This window comes from Pelophylax lessonae, assembly GCF_965119305.1.
Source record: "Pelophylax lessonae genome assembly, chromosome: 11".
NCBI lineage: Eukaryota > Metazoa > Chordata > Amphibia > Anura > Ranidae > Pelophylax > Pelophylax lessonae.
Window position 1 is genome coordinate 72,180,173 of NC_138778.1, and position 20,768 is coordinate 72,200,940.

Here is a 20,768-nt window from a genome sequence, read left to right on the forward strand (position 1 = left end):
GTTTATTTTTTATCCACAAAATGCAAAGTGAGCAAATATAATTAACATCTAAATCAAATCAATATTTTGGTGTGACTACCCTTTGGGCTTTAAACCAGCATCAATTCTTAGGCCCCTTTCACACAGGCGGACCGTTCAGATCTGCCTGTCCATTTTTTTGGCAGATCTGAACAGATGCCTCATGTATCTCTATGGGGCACACAACGCGGAGACACAGCTGCCACCCCCCTGCTCAGCGGGGGTCGGCGGATTGATCCCCTGCTGAGATAAACGGAGTCCGCCGACAGCCCGGAAAGTGTGAAAGGGGCCTTATACTTGCACAATGTCAGAGATTTTGTAGGATTAGAGTCAGGTGTGATTAACCAATTAATTACACCAAGCAGGTGCTAATGATCATCAATTTCATATGTAGGTTGAAACGGTCATTAACTGAAACAGAAACAGCTGTGTAGTAGGCTTAAAACTGGGTGAAGAACAGGTAAGTTTCATGTCACAGGTCATACACCATGGCAGGACTGTGCACAGCAACAAGACATAAGTTCGTTATACTGCATCTGCAAGGTCTCTCCCAGGCAAAGATTTCAAAGCAGACTGGGGTTTCAAGATGCACTGTTCCAGCTCTTTTAAAGAAGCACAAATTAACGGTCAACATTGAGAACCATAGACACAGTGGTCAGCCAAGGAAACTTATTGATGCAGATAAAGGACACCTCACCCCTACCTTGGATGTTGAAAGATGGCCAGCAGTACAAAACTTGTGAAATCAAGTGGGACCTAGGTACACCCATCTACTGTCTGGAGAAGTCTGGCCAGAAGTGGTCTTCATGGAAGAATTGTGGCCAAAAAGCCATACCCCTGACATGGAAACAAAGCTAAATGACTCAACTATGCATGAAAACATAGGAACCTGAGGTACTGAAAAATGAAAGCAGATGCTCTGAACTGATGAATCAAAAGTTTGTTCGCCGAAGGTCTGAAGAGCGGTACAATAATTAGTGTCCGCAGGCAACAATGAAGCATGGTGAAGATTCCCTGCAAGTTTGGGGCCTCATTTCTGCAACTGGAGTTGGAGATTTGGTCACGATCAATGGTGTCCTCAACACTGAGAAATGCAGGCAGATATTTATACATCATGCCATACCATCACAGAGGCATATGATTGGCCCTAAATTTATTCTGCAGCAGGACAACGACCCCAAAATTACAGCCAATGTCCTAGGAACTATCTTCAACTTAAAGAGAAACAAGGAGTCCTGGAAGTGATGGTTTGGCCCCCACAGAGCCCTGATCTCAACTTTGAGCTGTCCACGACAGCGGTGATTCTTCGCCGCATGATATGGCTAAAAAAATGGTCTGCAGACCAGGCTTCCAAGAAGGTACTGACTGATCTCCCCTTTGTAGGAGACCGCCTGTTCGGAGCTTCCATGGAGATCATTAAGTGTCTTACAGGAGGTAAGAGTACTTTGCTTCCGCAGACTACCAAGAGCAAAGAGTCTCGGAAACATGGCCCTTTCTTCTCGGCCCATAAACGGTCCTTTCGTCCCTCGGGATCTAAAGACCAGGAGTCAAAATCTGCCCGTAACCACGCAGGGGGTTCCAAGAGGCCCTGGCCTGATAAGCCAAGAGCAGGTTCCTCCAGGATCACAGACAAAGCTCACTTTTGCCTGAAGGGGCTCCCTCACCCTTATCTGGGGTGTGGGGACGTCTTAGTTTCTTTATGGATCCGTTGACCTCCTTGATTCAAAACAATGGGGTCCACAAGTTGATTTGGTCCAGTTACAAGATCGAGTTTTGGTCCTTGCCTCCAGCAAGATTCTTCCCTTCCAACCTGCGCTTCTCCCTAGATCGCCTATGAGGTCTTGTTGGGGTGGTACAGGATCTGCTCTCACAAGGAGTCATTATACCGGTTCCAAAATCGGAACGCTTTCAAACCTATTTACTGTTCCCGGGAAGGAAGGCAAGGTCCGTCCATTCCTGGTCCTCAAGGCCTTGAACTGCTTTGTGCCGGTTCAGAAATTTCAGATGGAGTCTATTTGCACGGCAGTGGCATCCCTTCATCAAGGGGATTTTCTGGCCTCTATCGATATCAAGGACTCTTACCTTCATCTACCAATATATGTCGGGCATCAGCGTATCCTTCGTTTTGCCGTAGGCGAGGAGCACTATCAATTTGTGGTGTTACCCTTTGGTCTCCCCTTAGCTCCTCAGGTGGTCACAAAAGTTTTGGCCCCGGTGTTAGCACTGCTACGGCAGAAGGGGATTTCCGTACTGGGGTACCTCCTTCTGGGAGCCTTACAAGAGCACCTGGAAGTTTCGGTGCAAACTTTGCAAGAGTTCGGGTGGAAACTGAATTTCCAAAAATCTGCTCTGGTTCTGTCCACCAAACTGGACTACCTGAGCGTGACCCTGGCCTCGGCTTCAGCCCGGGTGTTTCTTACGGAGGAGAAACTCCATAAGTTGCAGAATGCGATTTGGCTCCTGTTGTCCAACCGGCGGTCATCTCTCAGGACCTGCATGCAGGTGTTTGCTCAGTTCCATACCAGATCTCTGCAAAAGGAGATTCTTTGCAAATGGAGAAAGAATCCACAGTCTCTAGACAATCTGATCTTGTTGAACTGGGGTACGAGAGGGTCCCTGATCTGGTGGCTCCGCTCTCCAGCGCCTCGACAGGGAAAATCTCTTCTCCCGGATGCCAGCCTGTCCAGGTGGGGAGGTTGTCTTGGGCAAGGATTGTGCTCAGGGGGTTTGGACTCTGAAGGAGTCCAGCCTGCCGATCAATATCTTGGAAATTTGGGCGATCAGGCTTTGCCTGACCCAATGGGCGGATAGTCAGCAGGGGTGCCTGGTAAGGATTCAGTTGGACAATGCCACGGCCTTGGCATATGTGAATCATCAAGGGGGTACCAAAGGTGCCACAACGGCCCGGTAAGTAGCCGGCATTCTAAGGTGGGCAGAACGTGTTGTTCCAGCCATCTTTGCTGTGCATATTCCAGGGGTGCAAAAAATTGGCAGGCGGATTACCTCAGTCGGCAGACGTTGGATCAGGGAGAATGGTCTCTCCAGCCAAAAGGGTTTCATCAACTGTGAGTCTGGTGGGGGAACTCCTGATGTGGACCTGTTGAACTCTCGTCTAAACAGGAAGGTGCAGAGGTTCAAAGTAAGGTCTGGGAATTCTCTGGCCGACACAAACAGACACTCTCTGGTGGCCCCTTGGGGCCAGTATCATCTCGTATACACATTTCCACCGATAACTATTCTGCTGAGACTCCTGCGAAGAAACGAGGCAGAAGAGATTCGGGTCATCCTAGTGGCCCCGGACTGGCCTTGCAGGTCTACTTCTTGTAAGATTTATCATCATCTTGTCTCGAAGGCATACATTGCGTGTTGTGAGCCTCCGAGGGTTTCCCCCGTTCCCTTTCGGTGTCTCGTGTCTTGGAGTTTCTCCAAAGAGGTGTAGATCAGCATTTGGCCTTGGGTACCATCATAGGCCAGATGTCGGCCCTGGAGATTTATTTTAGCGCCCATTTGCCATGAATTCCTTGGTTCACACCTTTATTCAGGGGGTTTGCCACCTGGTTCTCTCAGTGAGGTCTCCGTTACCTCTGTGGGACCTCAATTTGCTCTCGGTTCTTTTGAAAGTATTCGTGGGCTTCCTCTGCTTACTTGGTCGCAGAAAGTTGCCTTCTTGGTGGCGCAGGGTGTCAGAGTTGGCTGCATTGTCTTGTCATTCACCTTACCTTGTGATTCACAGAGACAAAGTGGTGCTTCATCCCTGCCAGTCGTTCCTTTCTAAGGTCGTCTCTGGTTTCCATTTAAATGAAGACATTGTGTTGCCTTGCTTGTGTTCTAAGCCTAAGCACCCTAAAGAGATTGCCTTGCATTCTTTGGATGAGGTTTTGGCGATCATGGGTGTACCTAGCAGCGACTGAGTAGTTCCAAAAATCAGATTCTCTATTTGTCCTTACGGATGAACCCCGTAAGGGGCTGGCTGCATCTGCTGCAACCATTTCCAGATGGATCAGTCAGATGGTGGTGCAGGCCTACTCCATTAAGGGTTAGGATCCTCCTTCCCCTGTTAAGGCGCATTCTACGAGGGCGCTTAGTGCCTCTTGGGCCTTCCGTCATCAGGCCTCAGTGGTGCAGGTTTGCAAGGCAGCCTCCTTGTCGTCCGTGCACACTTTCACAAAATTGTATAATTTTTTGTGTTGGGAACTGCCTTTTGGCTGCAAGGTTTTGCAGGCCGCTGTTGGAGAAGATTAGTCCTCTTTGAGAGTGTATTTTTTGTCAGGCGAGCTCCAGTTGTTCCTGATTGGGCTCCTGTTTTGCCTGGTTGGCTACGGTTAGCCTTTTTGGAATGTGGGTTATTGCTGTGTATTTCCCACCCTTCATGTTGACACTGCTTTGATGTCCCAAGGGTCAAGAATATATGGAGCTGTGTCTGTCAATGAGGCAAAGAGAAAACTGGATTTTTGTCTTACTGTAAAATCCTTTTCTCTGATGTCCATGTCCATCTTAACATCCAAGAAAAGGATTTTGCGGTAAGACAAAAATCTAGTTTTTAAAACGGGTGTGCTTAAAAAAAAAAGCCTATTGTTTACATTAGACTAGTTACACTCATCCATATTCGTACAGTTCAATCCTAAATTTTTGTTAGTCAAATAGCGCAAGCAATCTTTGATTTGTTTTGATCTCATTGCCCAAGCCATAGTGCTCCGGAAACCCTTTGTCATGTAGTACAGTATATGTAAACCTAATCACTAAAATCTCCTATACGCTTTAGAGTGTATCTGCACATTTGATACAATTACGCTTAAATTGTACTGTCCCTTCCTCTAGCCTCATCCTGCGATTCTTAGACCTCATTTACACTGGCACTGTCAAACCTGTGTTTATATGTGTTTAGAGGACATTTCTGTATGAATGTAATGATTTCTCAATGGTGTCATTTACACAGTGCATTTACCTGAATTTAGGTGCAGTCCGTTTAGCTGCATTAGGAGAAAATAGAACACTATGTATCCAGAAACCGATTAAACACTCTAAACACGGAAAAATTGATATAAACATGTGTAAGTGCAACAAAACCTGCCTAAACCTGCTTAGCAGGAACATCTAAATGCAAGAAAATGTGATCTGGGAGGCATAGCATTTGTTTTTCTTCCCAGATGACTTCTGCCAGTGTTCAGGAGGCCTTTTACTCACCTGTCCCTAATCAAACAAGATGAGTGTGCAGTGCCGAGCACAAACCACTTTTCAAGTCCATAAATTTGAGGCTGAACTGCTAAATAAATATTCTAGGATAACAATTCTTCACCTGATTTCCCTAGTGCAATAAAAAAAAAAAAAGACTTTGAAAAAGGGGAGGAGTTGAACTTTTGTATAACCCCCGAAGACAAGTTGGCTGTCATTCTTTCACATTTTTTTTATAGCGCCAAAAACAAAAATAGTATCTGAACTAATATTTATGGCTATGATATTTTTTTACCATTATTTAGTTTACTTAAAGCCCAAGTCTGCCTTGCGCCAAAAACTAAAATGTAATAGTCCCTAGCATCTATGGAAAAAATAAAGCTGCTCTCTTTGCAATACTGACGCTATTCTCCACAGGGTATCCCCATTTCTTGTGGGTTAATGCATAGTAAGTTCAATATAGTATAGTTAAACTTCCAACAACTGATAGTTGTCATATGATAGGAAATTCAAAATGCACACCATCACAAAACACTTGATCTCTTGGTACACAGAATCATAAAAATACATATCACAATATCATATAATCATACATAAATCTTAAAAGTTTTGGGCTGGGTTGTTGCCATCACCTTATGGCCAGGTGTGCAGAGAGAGTGTGATGGCACTCTAAATCTGACCATTCATTGAATTCTGTCTAGATATTTTTTTTTTTTTTACAATTCAAACGGTTCCTTTATTGAAAAACTTGGAAAGACACATTCAAAAAGATGGACAGCAAATACACAGTATGTAGCAGTCAACAGATTACATAAACAGTGATGACAGCAAGGACAGCATTAGTAAAATAAAACAGGACATATTAAGCAAATCTTCCCATGCCCCCAGGCCCAGAAGCACCAATAATAAAAGCAGGCGGCCAGCCCCGGTCAGCCCGGGGGGGTCAATCACGGCTGCCACACCCGATCAAACTTATTAGGGCAATTGCGCAACATGTAAGTCATCTTATATAACGGCAAAACCTCATCAATAGAGTGCTCCCAGGAAACCACGAGGGGGGGGGGAAGAAGCAATCCACTTGATAACGATTTCCCGCTTGGCATAGTACAGCAAATATGTGATCAACAGTTTGGTGGGCCTGGGTCTCTGGTCGTCATCCATAATGCCCAGCAGGGCCAGAATCGGCGAGACCTGGAGAGCCAAACCTAACCTGTGGTTGATGACATCAAACACTTGTAACCAAAACTCGGCCACCTTGGGGCATTCCCAAAACATATGCAGAAAGGTACCCACACTGGTAAGGCAACGCGGACAGTTCGGAGATCTCTGAGGGAAAATCCTATGTAGCTTCTGGGGGGTATAGTAGATTCTATGCAAAAATTTGGCCTGGATCAAACGGTCTCTGGCAGAGATCATCATCTTAGTGCCTGCCTCAAAACAGTCCTCCCAATTGTCCCTCTCAAGGCCAGGCAGGTCCTCCTTCCACATGTCCCACAACTTATCCATTCTAGGAGAATGAGAGCACTGCAGAGTAAGATAAAGAGAGGAGAGCGGCTTGGCCAAGAGCTCATTGGCAAGCAGCTCCTCCACCGGGTCCATCCCCAGAGTAATGGCCACAGGGAATTGAGCCCGAAGTGCATGTCGCAACTGCAGGTACCTGAAATGCATCCATCCAGGTAGGCCCTTCGCCCTTCGAAGGTCAGGAAAGGGGAGAACGGAGCCTCCGGGGCACACATCTCGGAGAGTCCGCACGCCATACCGCGCCCACAGCTGAGGATCCGGCAAGGACACCAGATGCCTCAGATTAGGATTCCCCCATAAGGGGCACACCGGTGACCACTGGGTGGGAGACAGAAACCTGCGTCTCGCCGCCCCCCACACCTGCAACGTCACCCTGGTAGATTGAAGGGCAGGAGGGCAAGCCCTAAGACCCCGATAAACCAGATTACTAAGACCCTGCAATGAACCCACTAGAGCAGCCTCCAGACAGACCGCCGCATTATCTCGAGACTGCGCGTACCACCAGCCAACGGTGACCAGCACCGCCGCCCAGTAGTATGTCCGGTAGTCAGGCATCGCAAGGCCACCACAGCTTGACGGCAGGCACAGAGTAGATCTAGCTAAACGGGGAGACTTACCCGCCCAGATAAAGGAACTCACATAGCCATCGATAGTCCTGAAAAAGGAAACAGGTAACCAGACTGGGCAGTTGCGAAAAAAATATAAAAATTTAGGCAGAAAAATCATCTTAAGCAAATTTATTCTGCCCATGAGGTTCAAAGGCAAAGTAGCCCAGAGGGCACACCTATCCCGAAGGTGAGCTACAAGGGGATCAAGGTTCAGAGATCTAAAGGAGGCCGGGTCCCGTCGCACCTCGATACCCAGATATCGAAATTGGTCCACCCAGCGCAGGGGGGTCGGGGCCACCGCCACCTTAGCCCCCGGGTCCAGAGGGAACAAGATCGATTTCGACCAATTGATACGCACCCCGGAAAAAGGACCAAACTCATCAAAGATCTCAAGGGCTGCCCGCAGGGAACCATTAGCATCATGCAAATACAACAGTGCATCGTCCGCATAAAGGGAAATTTTTTCCTCTAGAGGACCTACCCGCAGACCCACCACAGAGGGGGAACCCCGGAGCAGAATCGCCAAAGGCTCTAGAGCCAAAGCGAATAAGGATGGCGAAAGAGGGCAACCCTGTCGGGTTCCCCTCTGCAGGGGGAAAGAATCTGAGATCCCACCAGAGGTGCGAACCCGAGCAGTGGGTAGACAATAAAGCATGGTCAGCCAAGTGAGAAATTTGGGGCCGAAGCCAAACCGTCGGAGAACTTCCCATAAGAACCCCCACTCAACTGAGTCAAAAGCCTTCTCGGCATCGAGAGAGGCTATGACTCGCTGCCCAGGGTCAACATGGTCCGCTACTAAGTTCAGGAAAAGTCTCCGCAAGTTAATATCAGTTCCCTTACCCGGCATAAACCCCGTCTGATCCGCCTGCACCAGCACATCCAGCACTCCCGCCACCCTGCGGGCCAACACCTTAGCCAGAATTTTGGCATCAACATTTATTAAGGAGATCGGCCTGTACGAGGCACAATCCTCCGAGTCCTTCCCGGGCTTGGGGACCAACACGATCACCGCCTCCCGCATAGACTCCGGGAGAGAGCCCTGGGCAAAACTATGCTCAAACAGGGAGACCAGATAGGGGGCCAGGATTTCTTGATAACCCACATAGATCTCCGTGGGGATGCCATCAGCTCCAGGAGTTTTACCAGCCTGCAGGAGGCCAAGAGCCTCCTGCACCTCCTCGAACTTAATGTCAGCCTCCAGGGCATTCCCAACCTTGGCGTCTAGCACCGGGAAGTCTACGCGATCCAGATAGGAGCCCAGTTCAACAGCAGTGTAATCCACCCTGAAAGAGTAGAGTGTTTCATAAAAGGACCGAAATCGGGCAGTTATTTCCCCCGGAGATCGAAGGAGTCCCCCATCCAGTGCTCTAATCCCACTAATATGAACCGACGGGGTAAACCCCTTAGCCAACCGTGCCAGGAGCTTCCCGTTCTTATTACCATATTCATAAACCTGTTGGGCCGATGATAGCATTGATTTACGGGTCAACTCAACCCTCACCAGGTGGACCTCTCGAAGGGCACACTGCCAGAGACCGTAAGTGGTTGAAGAGGGGTCAGCCACATAGGCCTCCTCTCTCACTCGCACCTCCTCCTCCCATTCCCCCAGAGATCTCTGAGTCCCTATGCACCTCAGCAATGCGCATGCCATACTCCCCCCGAAGCCAGGCCTTGAAAGAGTCCCAAAGGATATGCGGGTCAGCCGTATCCTCATTAGTTTGCCAAAATTGACCAATCCCCTCTTGGACATGCTCCTGCACCACCTCGTGCGTGGCCCAGTACCGGTAAAGCCGCCACAGACCCCCGCCCAGTTCAAAATCCACATGTAGGAAAATGTAGACAAAGGGACAACGGTATCCAGAACCGGGCAGGAACCAGGACATTGCATATATAGGAACCAACTCCGGTCCCCAGTCTCCCAGGAGGACAACGGCCCAACTCCACAACAGGTGAGTATCCAACAGGGACCTTGGAGAATCAGGGGGGTAGTCAGACCGAGGGATAAATAACAGTTACCTGATCAGTACATCAAGGGAGTCCAAGGATCCAGAGAACACCCAGGCAAAGGAAGGAAAGAGAGATCCAATGGCACAGCCAGGGACAGCCATCAGCCCCTATCCTGAGGGGGAAGGGTATCCACCCAGGCCGCAGCATCTTTAGGGGAGTGGAAGAACCGCACCGACTCACCATCCACCACTCTCAGCTTAGCAGGGAAAAGGACACTGTACTTAATTCCACGAGAGCGCAGAGAGGCTTTCACAGCATCGTAGGACTTGCGCATCTTCTGCGTTTCCACCGAATAATCCGGGAACAGCATCAGGCGATTGTTCTGGAACCGAAGCTCCCCCAGGGCCCTAGCCGCCCGGAGGATCTCATCCCTGTCGCGGAAGTTAAGCAGCCGCAGGATTAAGGTACGTGGGGGGGATCCTGGTGGGCCCGGTTTGGGCGGGACCCGATGTGCACGTTCCACAGTGAAGTGCTGGGACAGGTGGGCCTCGGGCAGTAGGCCCCGGAACAAATCCTCCACAAACGCCGTTGCGTCCTTGCCCTCCGCCCCCTCCGCCAGGCTGATGATGCGGATGTTATTCCGCCAACAACGATTTTGTTAGTGAGAGCCGCCTGGCATGCCGAAATAGCCGCCATCACCTCCGGGATGCCCGGGGGCTGAGCTGGCGGGGTCTCCTGCTCCTCCGTCCGAGACGCCATCTTGGCGCACAGCACCGGCACGCCACCACTCGAGACCGCCGCGGGAGCAACATCCGGGATTATCGGAGGAAAACGAAGTTTCTTCCTGCCCTTCGTCCCTCCCGAGGTTCTGGACGGCATCCGCAGTCAGAAAAGTCCCAACTAGAGTGGATCAGCAGGATTAATCAGGAGAAAAGAGCCGGATTTCAGCAGAGCTCCAGGGAAGACGTCTGCTCACGCCGCCATCTTAGCCACGCCCCCCTGTCTAGATTTTTTTACTGCGTATATGCTTGAAGGGGTTCTAAAGGCAGAATTATTTTCTACCTTAATACATTCCATATATTATGCTGATTGCAGATGCTGGCTGTCATCTCGCCATTAAGATACTACTGCTTTAAACTGCTGGTTTGCTCTACTGCTGGTTTTGAGTGCTATTTGACAAGTGCCTAATTTCATGCTTATGTATAAGTGATTTTATGTTCCTTTTTTTCATTAAACCTCCTTATATTTACAAGCCCTGTGCCCTTCTCTCTTCTATCTGTGCTGGGCAAACGTGCACTTTAAATACAGGATTAAAAAGGAAGGTCCTTATGGAATCATACAGTGCATCCTGAAAGTATTCACAGCGTTTCACTTTTTCCACATTTATGTTACAGCCTTATTCCAAAATTTTCTACAAAAATACCCCATAATGGCAACGTAAAAGAAGTTTGTTTGAAATCCTTGCAAATTTATTTAAAATAAAAAACAAAATCACATAAGTATTCACAGCCTCTGCTCAATACTTTGTTGAAGCACCTTTGCCACCAATTACAGCCTTAAGTCTTTTTGAGTATGATGCTACAAGCTCGGTACACCTATTTTTGGGCATTTTCTCCCATTCTTCTTTGCGGGACCTCTCATGTTCCATCAGGTTGGATGGGGTGCACAGCCATTTTCAGATCTCCCAAGAGATGTTCAATCGGGTTCAAGCTTGGGCTCTGGCTCTGCCACTTAAGGACATTCACAGAGCTGTCCCGTAGCCACTCCTTTGTTATCTTGGCTGCATGCTTAGGGTTGTTGTTCTATTGGAAGATGAACCTTCACCCCAGTCTGATGTCCAGAGCACTCTGAAGCAGGTTTTCATCAAGGATGTCTCTGTACATTGCTGCATTCATCTATCCCTTGATCCTGACTAGTCTCCTAGTTCCCGCCGCTGAAAAACTTCCCCACAGCATGATGCTGCTACCACTATGCTTCACTGTAGGGATGGTATATAGGCCAGGTGATGAGTGGTGCCAGGTTTCCTCCAGACATGATGCGTGCCATTCAGGCCAAAGAATATGGGAAATATATATAGGTTGTCGGACTTTAACAATACTCAGTAAATCAAGTATATTACCAATACACAAAGATTTAAAAAAAATAAACATTACATTTTATTTCCATACAAATTCAAAAAAACGTTTATCCAAAAATGTCTTATGGATATACAGTAAGTTACTAAGCTTCAATTTCCAATCGGTTACGCCGGACTGGCTTCTGCAGGGAAATTACATTTTATACATTTCAACATAGTGTAACAAGATTTATATTGCACATAGACCAAAAAAACAAATCCACGCAGCGAAGAAAAGCAGCAAAATAAATAACAGCGGCCATACCTGAAGCATGGAACTCCAATTGGTATTGGGGAAAAAGAGGCAATTGGAGTTAAGTCCTGAAAGCCCCAGCATTGATGGCACTGGTGGAAGGGCCCCACCAAATGGGTCATCCGCAGAGGGGATATCCAGCCCCCAAGAGACAGGTAAGGATTAATAAAAACCTGCCAAAACATAGGTATTTAATGCACTACTTAAGGTACACAGACCTATATTCAATAAAAAAACATCCATAAAATAGAGTAGATTTGTTTTTTGGTCTATGTTCAATATAAATTTTGTTACACTATGTTGAAATGTGTAAAATGTAAAACCGGTTCACATGCTTTTTTTTTTTTTTCTTTATTCGTTTATACTGTACATCATCATTTCCCTGAAGAAGCCAGTCCGGCGAAACCGGTGGGAAATTTAAGCTTAGTAACTTCCTATATATCGTTTTTATGAATTTGTATGGAAATAAAAATTTTTTTTTTTTAAATCTTTGTGTATTGGTGATATACTTGATTTACTGAGTACCGTTAAAGTTCCATAACCTATATGTATTTCCCATATTCTTATTTATAGGGATGTTGGTACTCTAATTTCTTATTTTTCTTGGTTCCATCCACTATCACTTACCATTCAGGCCAAAGAGTTTAATCTTTGTTTCATCAGATCAGAGAATTTTGTTTCTCATGGTCTGAGAGTCCTTTGGGTCTCTTCTGGCAAACTCTAGGTGGGCTGTCATGTGCCTATTACATAGTGGCTTCCGTCTGGCCACTCTACCATACAGGTATTGGTGGAGTGCTGCGGAGATGGTTGTTCTTCTGGAAGGTTCTCCTCTCTCCACAGAGAAATGCTGGAGCTCTGTCAGCATGCCCATCGGGTTCTTGGTCATCTCCCTGGCCACTGTGCTCATTGGGACCTTTAATGCTGCAGAAATGTTTCTGTGCCTCGATACAATCCTGTCTCGGAGGTCAACAGACAATTCCTTGGACTTCATGGCTTGGGTTGTGCTCTTACATGCACTGTTAACTGTGGGACCTGATATAGACAGGTATGTGCCTTTCCAAATCATGTCCAATCAACTAAATTTACAACAGGTGGACTCCAATCAAGTTGTAGAAACATCTCAAGGATGATCAGTGAGAACAGGATGTAAATTTGAGTGTCTTGACAAAGGCTGTGAATACTTATGTATATGATTTTTTTTTTTATTTATAATAAATTAGCAGTTTTCAAACAAACTTGTTTCACGTTGTTATTATGGGGTATTGTTTTGTAGAATTTTGAGGAAAATAATTTAACTAATTTTGGAATAAGGCTGTAACAACAAAATGTGGAAAAAGTGATGTGAATACTTTCACTGTAGAATGCAATACTTGTTCAGCTTTGCCCATTAGATACTAATGTTGTCTTATGAACATTCCTAGTGTAGCAGAATTTCCAGGCATTGGGCCTGATGTGGGTCTGCCATGGTTACCGTTAACACCAACAGCACATTTAAGCTGAATACTGAGACAATGACCAGTCTGGCATCTTTGGTTTTTAGTTTTATTTTAGGAACTTGGATGGGAGAAGGGAATGAGTGGGATACTCCTCTGGCTCAACTAGATACAAGAATGGGACACTTGAGAAAAAAATGCCGACCAACGCTTACTGGCACTTGTGAACACTGACTTGCTGTCACTGAACTGTAACTGACTTCTGACACTCCTGTTAGCTCAAAAGTCCTTTTTCACTGCTTCCTACAGTCATTCCTGACTGAGGTAGCCACTTGCAATTACTGCTGCAACGCTTAACACTTTTTACACTTCAGGGCCCAACCGCTGGCACCCCCTTTACTATTAAGGGTTAACTCTGGCACCCCCTTTACTGTCACCGCTGCCTGGCTAGCTAGCTCCTGGATGCCTCTGACCTTCTCCAGAGCGGTCCCCTCTCCTAGGCAGACCCCAGGGGCAGTTTACAGTACTCACGACTCAGAATGCTTTCCTGAAACTCGTCCCCCAACAGCTCCGCTGGTCCTGAGGACACTGGATCCTTCTCTGCAGCTCAGCTCAGTCCTGTATGCCCTCAGGCAAGCCGCCTGGGATACCCGATTCCTCTTGACAGGAGGAGGGACAGCCATCACCTCCCTCCTGGGACTCTGCTTCCCACCAAAGATGCTGCCTCATGTGCCCCCCTCCACTGCCCAATGAGAGCCCTCATTGGGTTACAGTGGGGAGACTCCCCATTCTCAACAGTCACACATGGAAACCAAGACAACCTCACTGAATAATCTGGCCCTGCTGTTAAAGAGGAAGTAAACCCTCCTCTGACACTTTTACCTATAGGTAAGCCTATGATAAGGCTTACCTATAGGCACTGTAAATATCTCCTAAACATGTACAGTTTAGGAGATATTTACCTTACATGCAGCCAGTGACGTCACTGGCGCATGCGCTCTGAAGGAACGGCCGCTGGTGCCGTTTCTTCAGAGCTCCGTGCCGTGACTGTCGGCTCCCGTGTGCGCGGGAGTGACGTCACTGCGTCTCCGGCCATTCAGATGGCCGGATGCCGCCATCCCGGAAGACCGGCGACTGGACATGTCGCCCGTCATACAGGTAAGCGGGCGGCAAGGCGGGGGCTCGTTCTAAGGTAAGTATTTCATAATGAGCTAGTATGCGATGCATACTAGCTCATTATGTGTTTCTCTTACAGGTTGCAAAAAAAAAAAAAAAGTTGTATGGGTTTACAACCTCTTTAAGCAGGCAAGGCCTCTGTTATAATTTACCTAGCGCCTACCTTTTAGGGTGCTACACTAGTCTTATAAATGGTCTTCTCATAGTCTTATCAACATAGTGAGGTTTCAAAATGTTTATCAGGTTTGTTATGTCCTTCAAGATTTGGTAGTATCTTCTATTGCTAATGGTATTTACTGGTGATTGCATACATTGTTTAACTCCTTTCACTTTTTTTTTTCCTGCAGTCTCTTGACAGCTTGGTTGCTTCTGAAGATGCACGATCGAAATGTCACTCCGCCTCTGAGCTCTCTGATACAGAATTCAGTGATGTGTACAGGGAGGGCTGGCTGCTCTATAAGCAGCTCCTCACCAGTAAGGGCAAGGTATGACAAATTAATTTATCCTCTAATATGTTTGAAACACTGAGATACTTGCTAGATGCAACAGTCAAATGTTTAAGAACACCCCATTGTACCCCAGTGTTAATTGGATGACTCTCTGTTGTTCAATGTGTGAGTGTACTGCCACCTACAGGATGTTTGGACACTATGCAAATCAAAAAAGGGTCCAGGCCTTGTAAAAGCTATGGTATATTCCTGCACCTGCATGGTTTAAAATTCTTTACTTTAGACATTTAGAATATGACTAGCAAACCGTGTCAATTTTTTGTTTACAAACCCGATTCCAAAAAAGTTGGGACACTGTACAAACTGTGAATAAAAACAGAATGCAATGATGTGAAAGTTTCAAATTTCAATTTCTCTTACGTCCTCCAACAGTCGCCGCCATCTTCATATTCGTCACAATGGAGTATTAGACTTTGCTCCGTAGGAGTAGCTAGGCAACAGAATATGTCAATATTAAAGCTTTTAACATATCCCCACCCCAGGGGGTGGTCCCCTCAGTCTATACCCTCCTGCTTCCTGTTTCGTACCTCAGTTTCAATGTCTAGCTTGTCAGGAGTAGCTGGATGTCTCTATGCTGGGGCATTTTGTCTCAGCCTTTCTCTTCTTTTTTGATTTTTGTTTGAGTTTTTTTCTCTCTCTTTACTTAGCTGTTCTTTTTGTCAGCATTAGTTAGTTCTTCTGATGAAGAGGATTCGTGCGGGCTGGGTCTCGGGCTGATCCCCCTGGTCGCAGGTTGTGGGTCAGTGGCTTCCCAGCCTGCCATCGAGCGTTCAGTCAGGTAACGCTCCTGACACAATGAACGACTCATCCCTGTTCGGTGCAGGGATGCTATGGTGAGGTGGCTACCTCACTGGACGCTGTGCGGTTTCTTAACCCCAGTTTTGCTGCGTCCTGGATGCGACTCTCTCTGTCACATGTGCAGTGGCTTGTTCGCCTGTGCGGGTTCCCCACACCATCCAGAAGGCCTATTTTGCCTGGTGTGAGTCCGGGGGTTTTCACCTCGCCTGTACTCGGTGTCTAGGGTGTTGTCCTTCCTTCGAAAGGGTGTTGCCAGCGTTTGGCGCTGGCTACGATCAAGGGTCAGGTGTCTGCGATGGCCGTTCTTTTTCAACGTCCTATGGCATCTAACTCCTTGGTTGGCACTTTTTTTCAGGGGCATCTGGTCCCTCCTAGGAGGGTGCCTCTGCCTCCTTGGGACTGGAATCTTGTTCTGTCCGTGTTACTACATGGTCCTTTTGAACGGATCAGGTAGATCTCGTTGTCTATGTTGTCCTAGAAGGTCACCTTTTTTGGTGGCGATCACTTCGGCTCGCAGGGTGTCGGAGCTGGCAGCTTGTCCTGCAAGTGTCAGTATCTGGTCACTCACTTGATTAAGGTGGTCTTGCGACCTAACCCTTCTTTTTTTCCGAAGAGGGTTTCGGAATTTCACCTCAATGAGGACATTGTCTTGCCTTCGCCTTGCGCGAAGTCTAAACGTCCGCAGGAGGTGGAGTTGCACTCCTTGGATGTTGTTCGGGCGATTAGGATTTACCTAAAATCGTCTGAATCTTTTCGCAAGTTGGATTCTTGTTTGTCCTTCCGGGGGTCCTCGGAAGGGCGTGGCGGCGTCGGCGTCTGCCGTCGCCAATTGGTTCGGACAGGTCATTGGACAGGTCTATGTTTTGCAGGGAAAAGTTTCCCCTATGCCTGTGAAGGCGCACTCTACCAGATCTCTGAGTACGTCTTGGGCCTGTCGTCATGGGGCTTCTGTGGCCCAGGTGTGTAGGGCGGCGACTTGGTCGACCGTGCACACCTTCACTCTATTCTACAGAGTGGATTTTCAAGCATCGGCTGATGCTTCCTTTGGCCGCAAGGTTCTTAGTGCGGCGGTTCCTTAGGGTCCATTGTTTTGGACCTTTGGGCTGTTTGGGATTTCTTTTTATCCCTGGGTTATTTTGTTTTTTTTTTCCTGGGTTATTGCTCCCGTTGAGCAAGTTTTTTCTCATGTTGCCCAGCTGGTTTCCTTCCTTTGGTAAGGTTACTTTCTTTGATGTGGAGAATGCGTTGCCTTTAGGCGCGGCTGCGTTTCCCGCCCCTCATGTTTGCACTGCTTTGGGACGTCCCCATTGTGACGAATATGAAGATGGCGGCAACTGTCGGAGGACGTAAGAGAAAACGGAATTTTTGTAAAATCTTACCTGTAAAATTCCTTTCTCGGAGTCCTCCGACAGTCGCCGCCCCCGCATCTCTTTTGGGGTTTAGGTACTCTACTGCTATTCCACTGAAACTGAGGTACGAAACAGGAAGCAGGAGGGTATAGACTGAGGGGACCACCCCCTGGGGTGGGGATATGTTAAAAGCTTTAATATTGACATATTCTGTTGCCTAGCTACTCCTACGGAGCAAAGTCTAATACCCCATTGTGACGAATATGAAGATGGCGGCGACTGTCGGAGGACTCAGAGAAAGGAATTTTACAGGTAAGATTTTACAAAAATTCCGTTATTTTATTCAGAACACAACATAGATGACATATCAAATGTTTAAACTGAGAAAATGTATAATTTTAAGGGAAAAATACGTTGATTTTAAATTTCATGGCATCATGACATTGCAAAAAAGTTGGGACAAGGCCATGTTTACCACTGTGTGGCATCCCCCCTTCATTTTATAACAGTCTGCAAACGTCTGGGGACTGAGGAGACAAGTTGCTCAAGTTTAGGAATAAGAATTTTGTCCCATTCTTGTCTAATACAGGCTCCTAGTTGCTCAACTGTCTTAGGTCTTCTTTGTCGCATCTTCCTCTTTATGATGCGCCAAATTGTTCTATGGGTGAAAGATCTGGACTGCAGGCTGGCCATTTCAGTACCCGGATCCTTCTTCCAAGCAGCCATGATGTTGTAATTGATGCAGTATGTGGTCTGGCATTGTCATGTTGGAAAATGCAAGGTCTTCCCTGAAAGAGACAACATCTGGATGGGAGCATATGTTGTTCTAGAACTTGGATATATCTTTCAGCATTGATGGTGCCTTTCCAGATGTGTAAGCTGCCCATGCCACACGCACTCATGCAACCCCATACCATCAGAGATGCAGGCTTCTGAACTGAGCGCTGATAACAACTTGGGTTTTCCTTGTCCTCTTTAGTCTGGATGACATGGCGTCCCAGTTTACCAAAAATAACTTAAAATTTAGATTTGTCTGACCACAGAACAGTTTTCCACTTTGCCACAGTCCATTTTAAATGAGCCTCGGCCCAGAGAAAACGCCTGCGCTTCTGGATCATGTTTAGATCTGGCTTCTTTTTTGGCCTATAGAGTTTTAGCTGGCAACGGTGAATGGCACGGTGGATTGTGTTCACTGACAATGTTTTCTGGAAGTATTCCTGAGCCCATGTTGTGATTTCCATTACAGTAGCACTCCTGTATGTGATGCAGTGCCGTCTGAGGGCCCGAAGATCACGGGCATCCAGTATGGTTTTCCGGCCTTGACTCTTACGCACAGAGATTGTTCCAGATTCTCTGAATCTTTGGATGATATTATGCACTGTAGATGATAAGAACTTCCAACTCCTTGCAATTTTTCTCGGAGAAACTCCTTTCTGATATTGCTCCACTATTTTTCGCCACAGCATTGGGGGAATTGGTGATCCTCTGCCCATCTTGACTTCTGAGAGACACTGCCACTCTGAGAGGCTCTTTTTATACCCAATCATGTTGCCAATTGACCCAATAAGTTGCAAAATGGTCCTCCAGCTGTTCATTTAATGTACATTTAACTTTTCCGGCCTCTTATTGCTACCTGTCCCAACTTTTTTGGAATGTGTAGCTCTCATGAAATCCAAAAAGAGCCAATATTTGGCATGACATTTCAAAATGTCTCACTTTCAACATTTGATATATTATCTATATTATATTGTGAATAAAATATAAGTTTATGAGATTTGTAAATTAGTCCATTCCTTTTTTACTCACAATTTGTACAGTGTCCCAACTTTTTTGGAATCGGGTTTGTATTTATTTTTTATAGCAAAGTCTTATACTATATCCAGTCACCCATTTGACCAAGAGCTTCTTTATCATGTGATACAGTTCTCATGTTCACTTCTCCCTTTTCCACTTAAGACACTTTGATCCTTTTTTTTTTTCACTTTGATCCTTTTAAATATCTGTACCACTTTGGCCTTGTACAAAGCCAGTCTTTAAAGAGTCTCTAAAAATTGTATAACACCTGCCAGTTTTTTTAATTGATCTTTGCGCCCTGTTAGTAAGTTTCACTATGTCTGTTTGTCCTGTTTACTATAATCACCGAGAGTGAAATCCAAAAGAAAATCAGATTTTGGGTTGCTATTAGAAATCTTCCAATGGGGACACTAGTTCTGGTGACAACCAGGGATTCTCTCACCTTTCCTGTTCTCACTATGGGATAGGAAAGGAAGCCAAATCTTCCCAATGGAACACCTATGACAGAAATAAAACACGCAGGGGTTATAATAAACCTCCCCATTTCTATCAAAACGTTTTTACTTTAGATCTACTTTAATCCTTCTAGGATGTGTAGATGTACGTCATCTGTTTCAGGTGCTTCGTTCACTTTTTTTTTGTATGTGTCTGGACCATATCCGTTTTTATCCATCATGGTTCATTTGGTAATATAGTTTTCATTTTGTACATTACCTCTGCGGCATTCCTTTGCATGTTTGCATTTAAAGAACTGCAGATACTGTAGTAGGTTTTCTTTTTCCTTGTCCCAAGTGGCTCTTTATAAAGGAAATATCTACTAAGACCTAAACTTTTTACTATTAATCTATTTAAAGAATTTTGCAGGGTTTATCTTACACTTATTAGCAGCCTGTTTTATCAATTCAATTTTTTAATATCCTCATTTCCTTTTTACAGCATTTATTTTATTCTTTGTAACAAAAAAAAACTATTCTGATTGGTGACCCTGTTCTCCCTAAAATGCACCTCTATAAGCTTGCTGTTGCTCTGTCCCCTTTTGAAACCCAAATTATGGGTTCCTGTGGGGGGTGGGGGAGGGAAGTACAACCAGCAGAACCCTCCTTCCCCCTCTCTGAACCTGGCCATAGTTGGATCAAAATTTGGCCGGTTGAGCAGGAAAGTCCATCCGGTTCAACCAGCAAAAAGAAAAAAAAAAAACAGTATTGAAAACCCAACCATAACAATCCCATATACACAATCCTATACTCGCAGTTGATCCAGAGGAAGGCAAAAAAAGCCCCCAGCAAAGCATGATCCAATTTGCTACATCAGGGGAAAAAAAATCCCTTCCTGATCCCCTGAGAGGCAATTGGATATTCCTTGGATCAACTTTACCTAAAAAAAATATTTTTAGTTAGTACCCACTTAAAAAAATAATGTTAGTACCCACTTATATTATATACACCCAGGAAAGAATCCAGGCCTTTTTTTAAAGCAATCTAGTGAGCTAGCCAGAACCACCTCTGGAGGGAGTCTATTCCACATTTTTACAACTCTTACAGTGAAGAAACCTTTCCGTATTTGGAGACTAAATCTGTTTTCCTCTAGATGTAAAGAGTGCCCCCCTTGTCCTCTGTGTTGACCTTAAAGTGAATAACTCCACACCAAGTTCACTATATGGACCCCTTATGTGTTTATACTTGTTGATCTTATCCCCCTTCTTAATCTCCTCTTCTCAAGAGAGAATAAATAAAGTTCCTCTAATCTTTTCTCATAGCTGAGGTCCTCCATGCCTTTATCAGTTTGGTTGCCCTTCTCTGCACTTTCTCCAGTTCACCGATATCCTTTTTTAAGAACTGGTGCCCAAAACTGAACTGCATATTCCAGATGAGGTCTTACTAATGATTTGTACAGGGGCAAAATTATATCTCTGTCTGGAGTCCATGCCTCTGTTAATACAAGAAAGGACTTTGCTTGCTTTGGAAACCGCAGCTTGGCATTGCATGCTATTATTAAGCTTATGATCTACCAGAACACCCAGATCCTTCTCCGCTATGGAATCCCCCAGTTCTACTCCCCCTAGTATGTATGATGC

The 20,768-nt window shown here is 46.0% G+C and overlaps 1 protein-coding gene across 1 annotated transcript in view; it reads left to right on the top strand.

The window, feature by feature from the left end:
- Positions 1 to 20,768, top strand: part of ARHGAP23 (Rho GTPase activating protein 23) — a 247,147-nt gene that overhangs the window by 118,410 nt on the left and 107,969 nt on the right. The window contains exon 11 of the mRNA XM_082271434.1: positions 14,592 to 14,729. Within this exon, the coding sequence (XP_082127560.1) occupies positions 14,592 to 14,729 (138 nt within the window). The remainder of the gene's footprint in view (positions 1 to 14,591; positions 14,730 to 20,768) is intronic.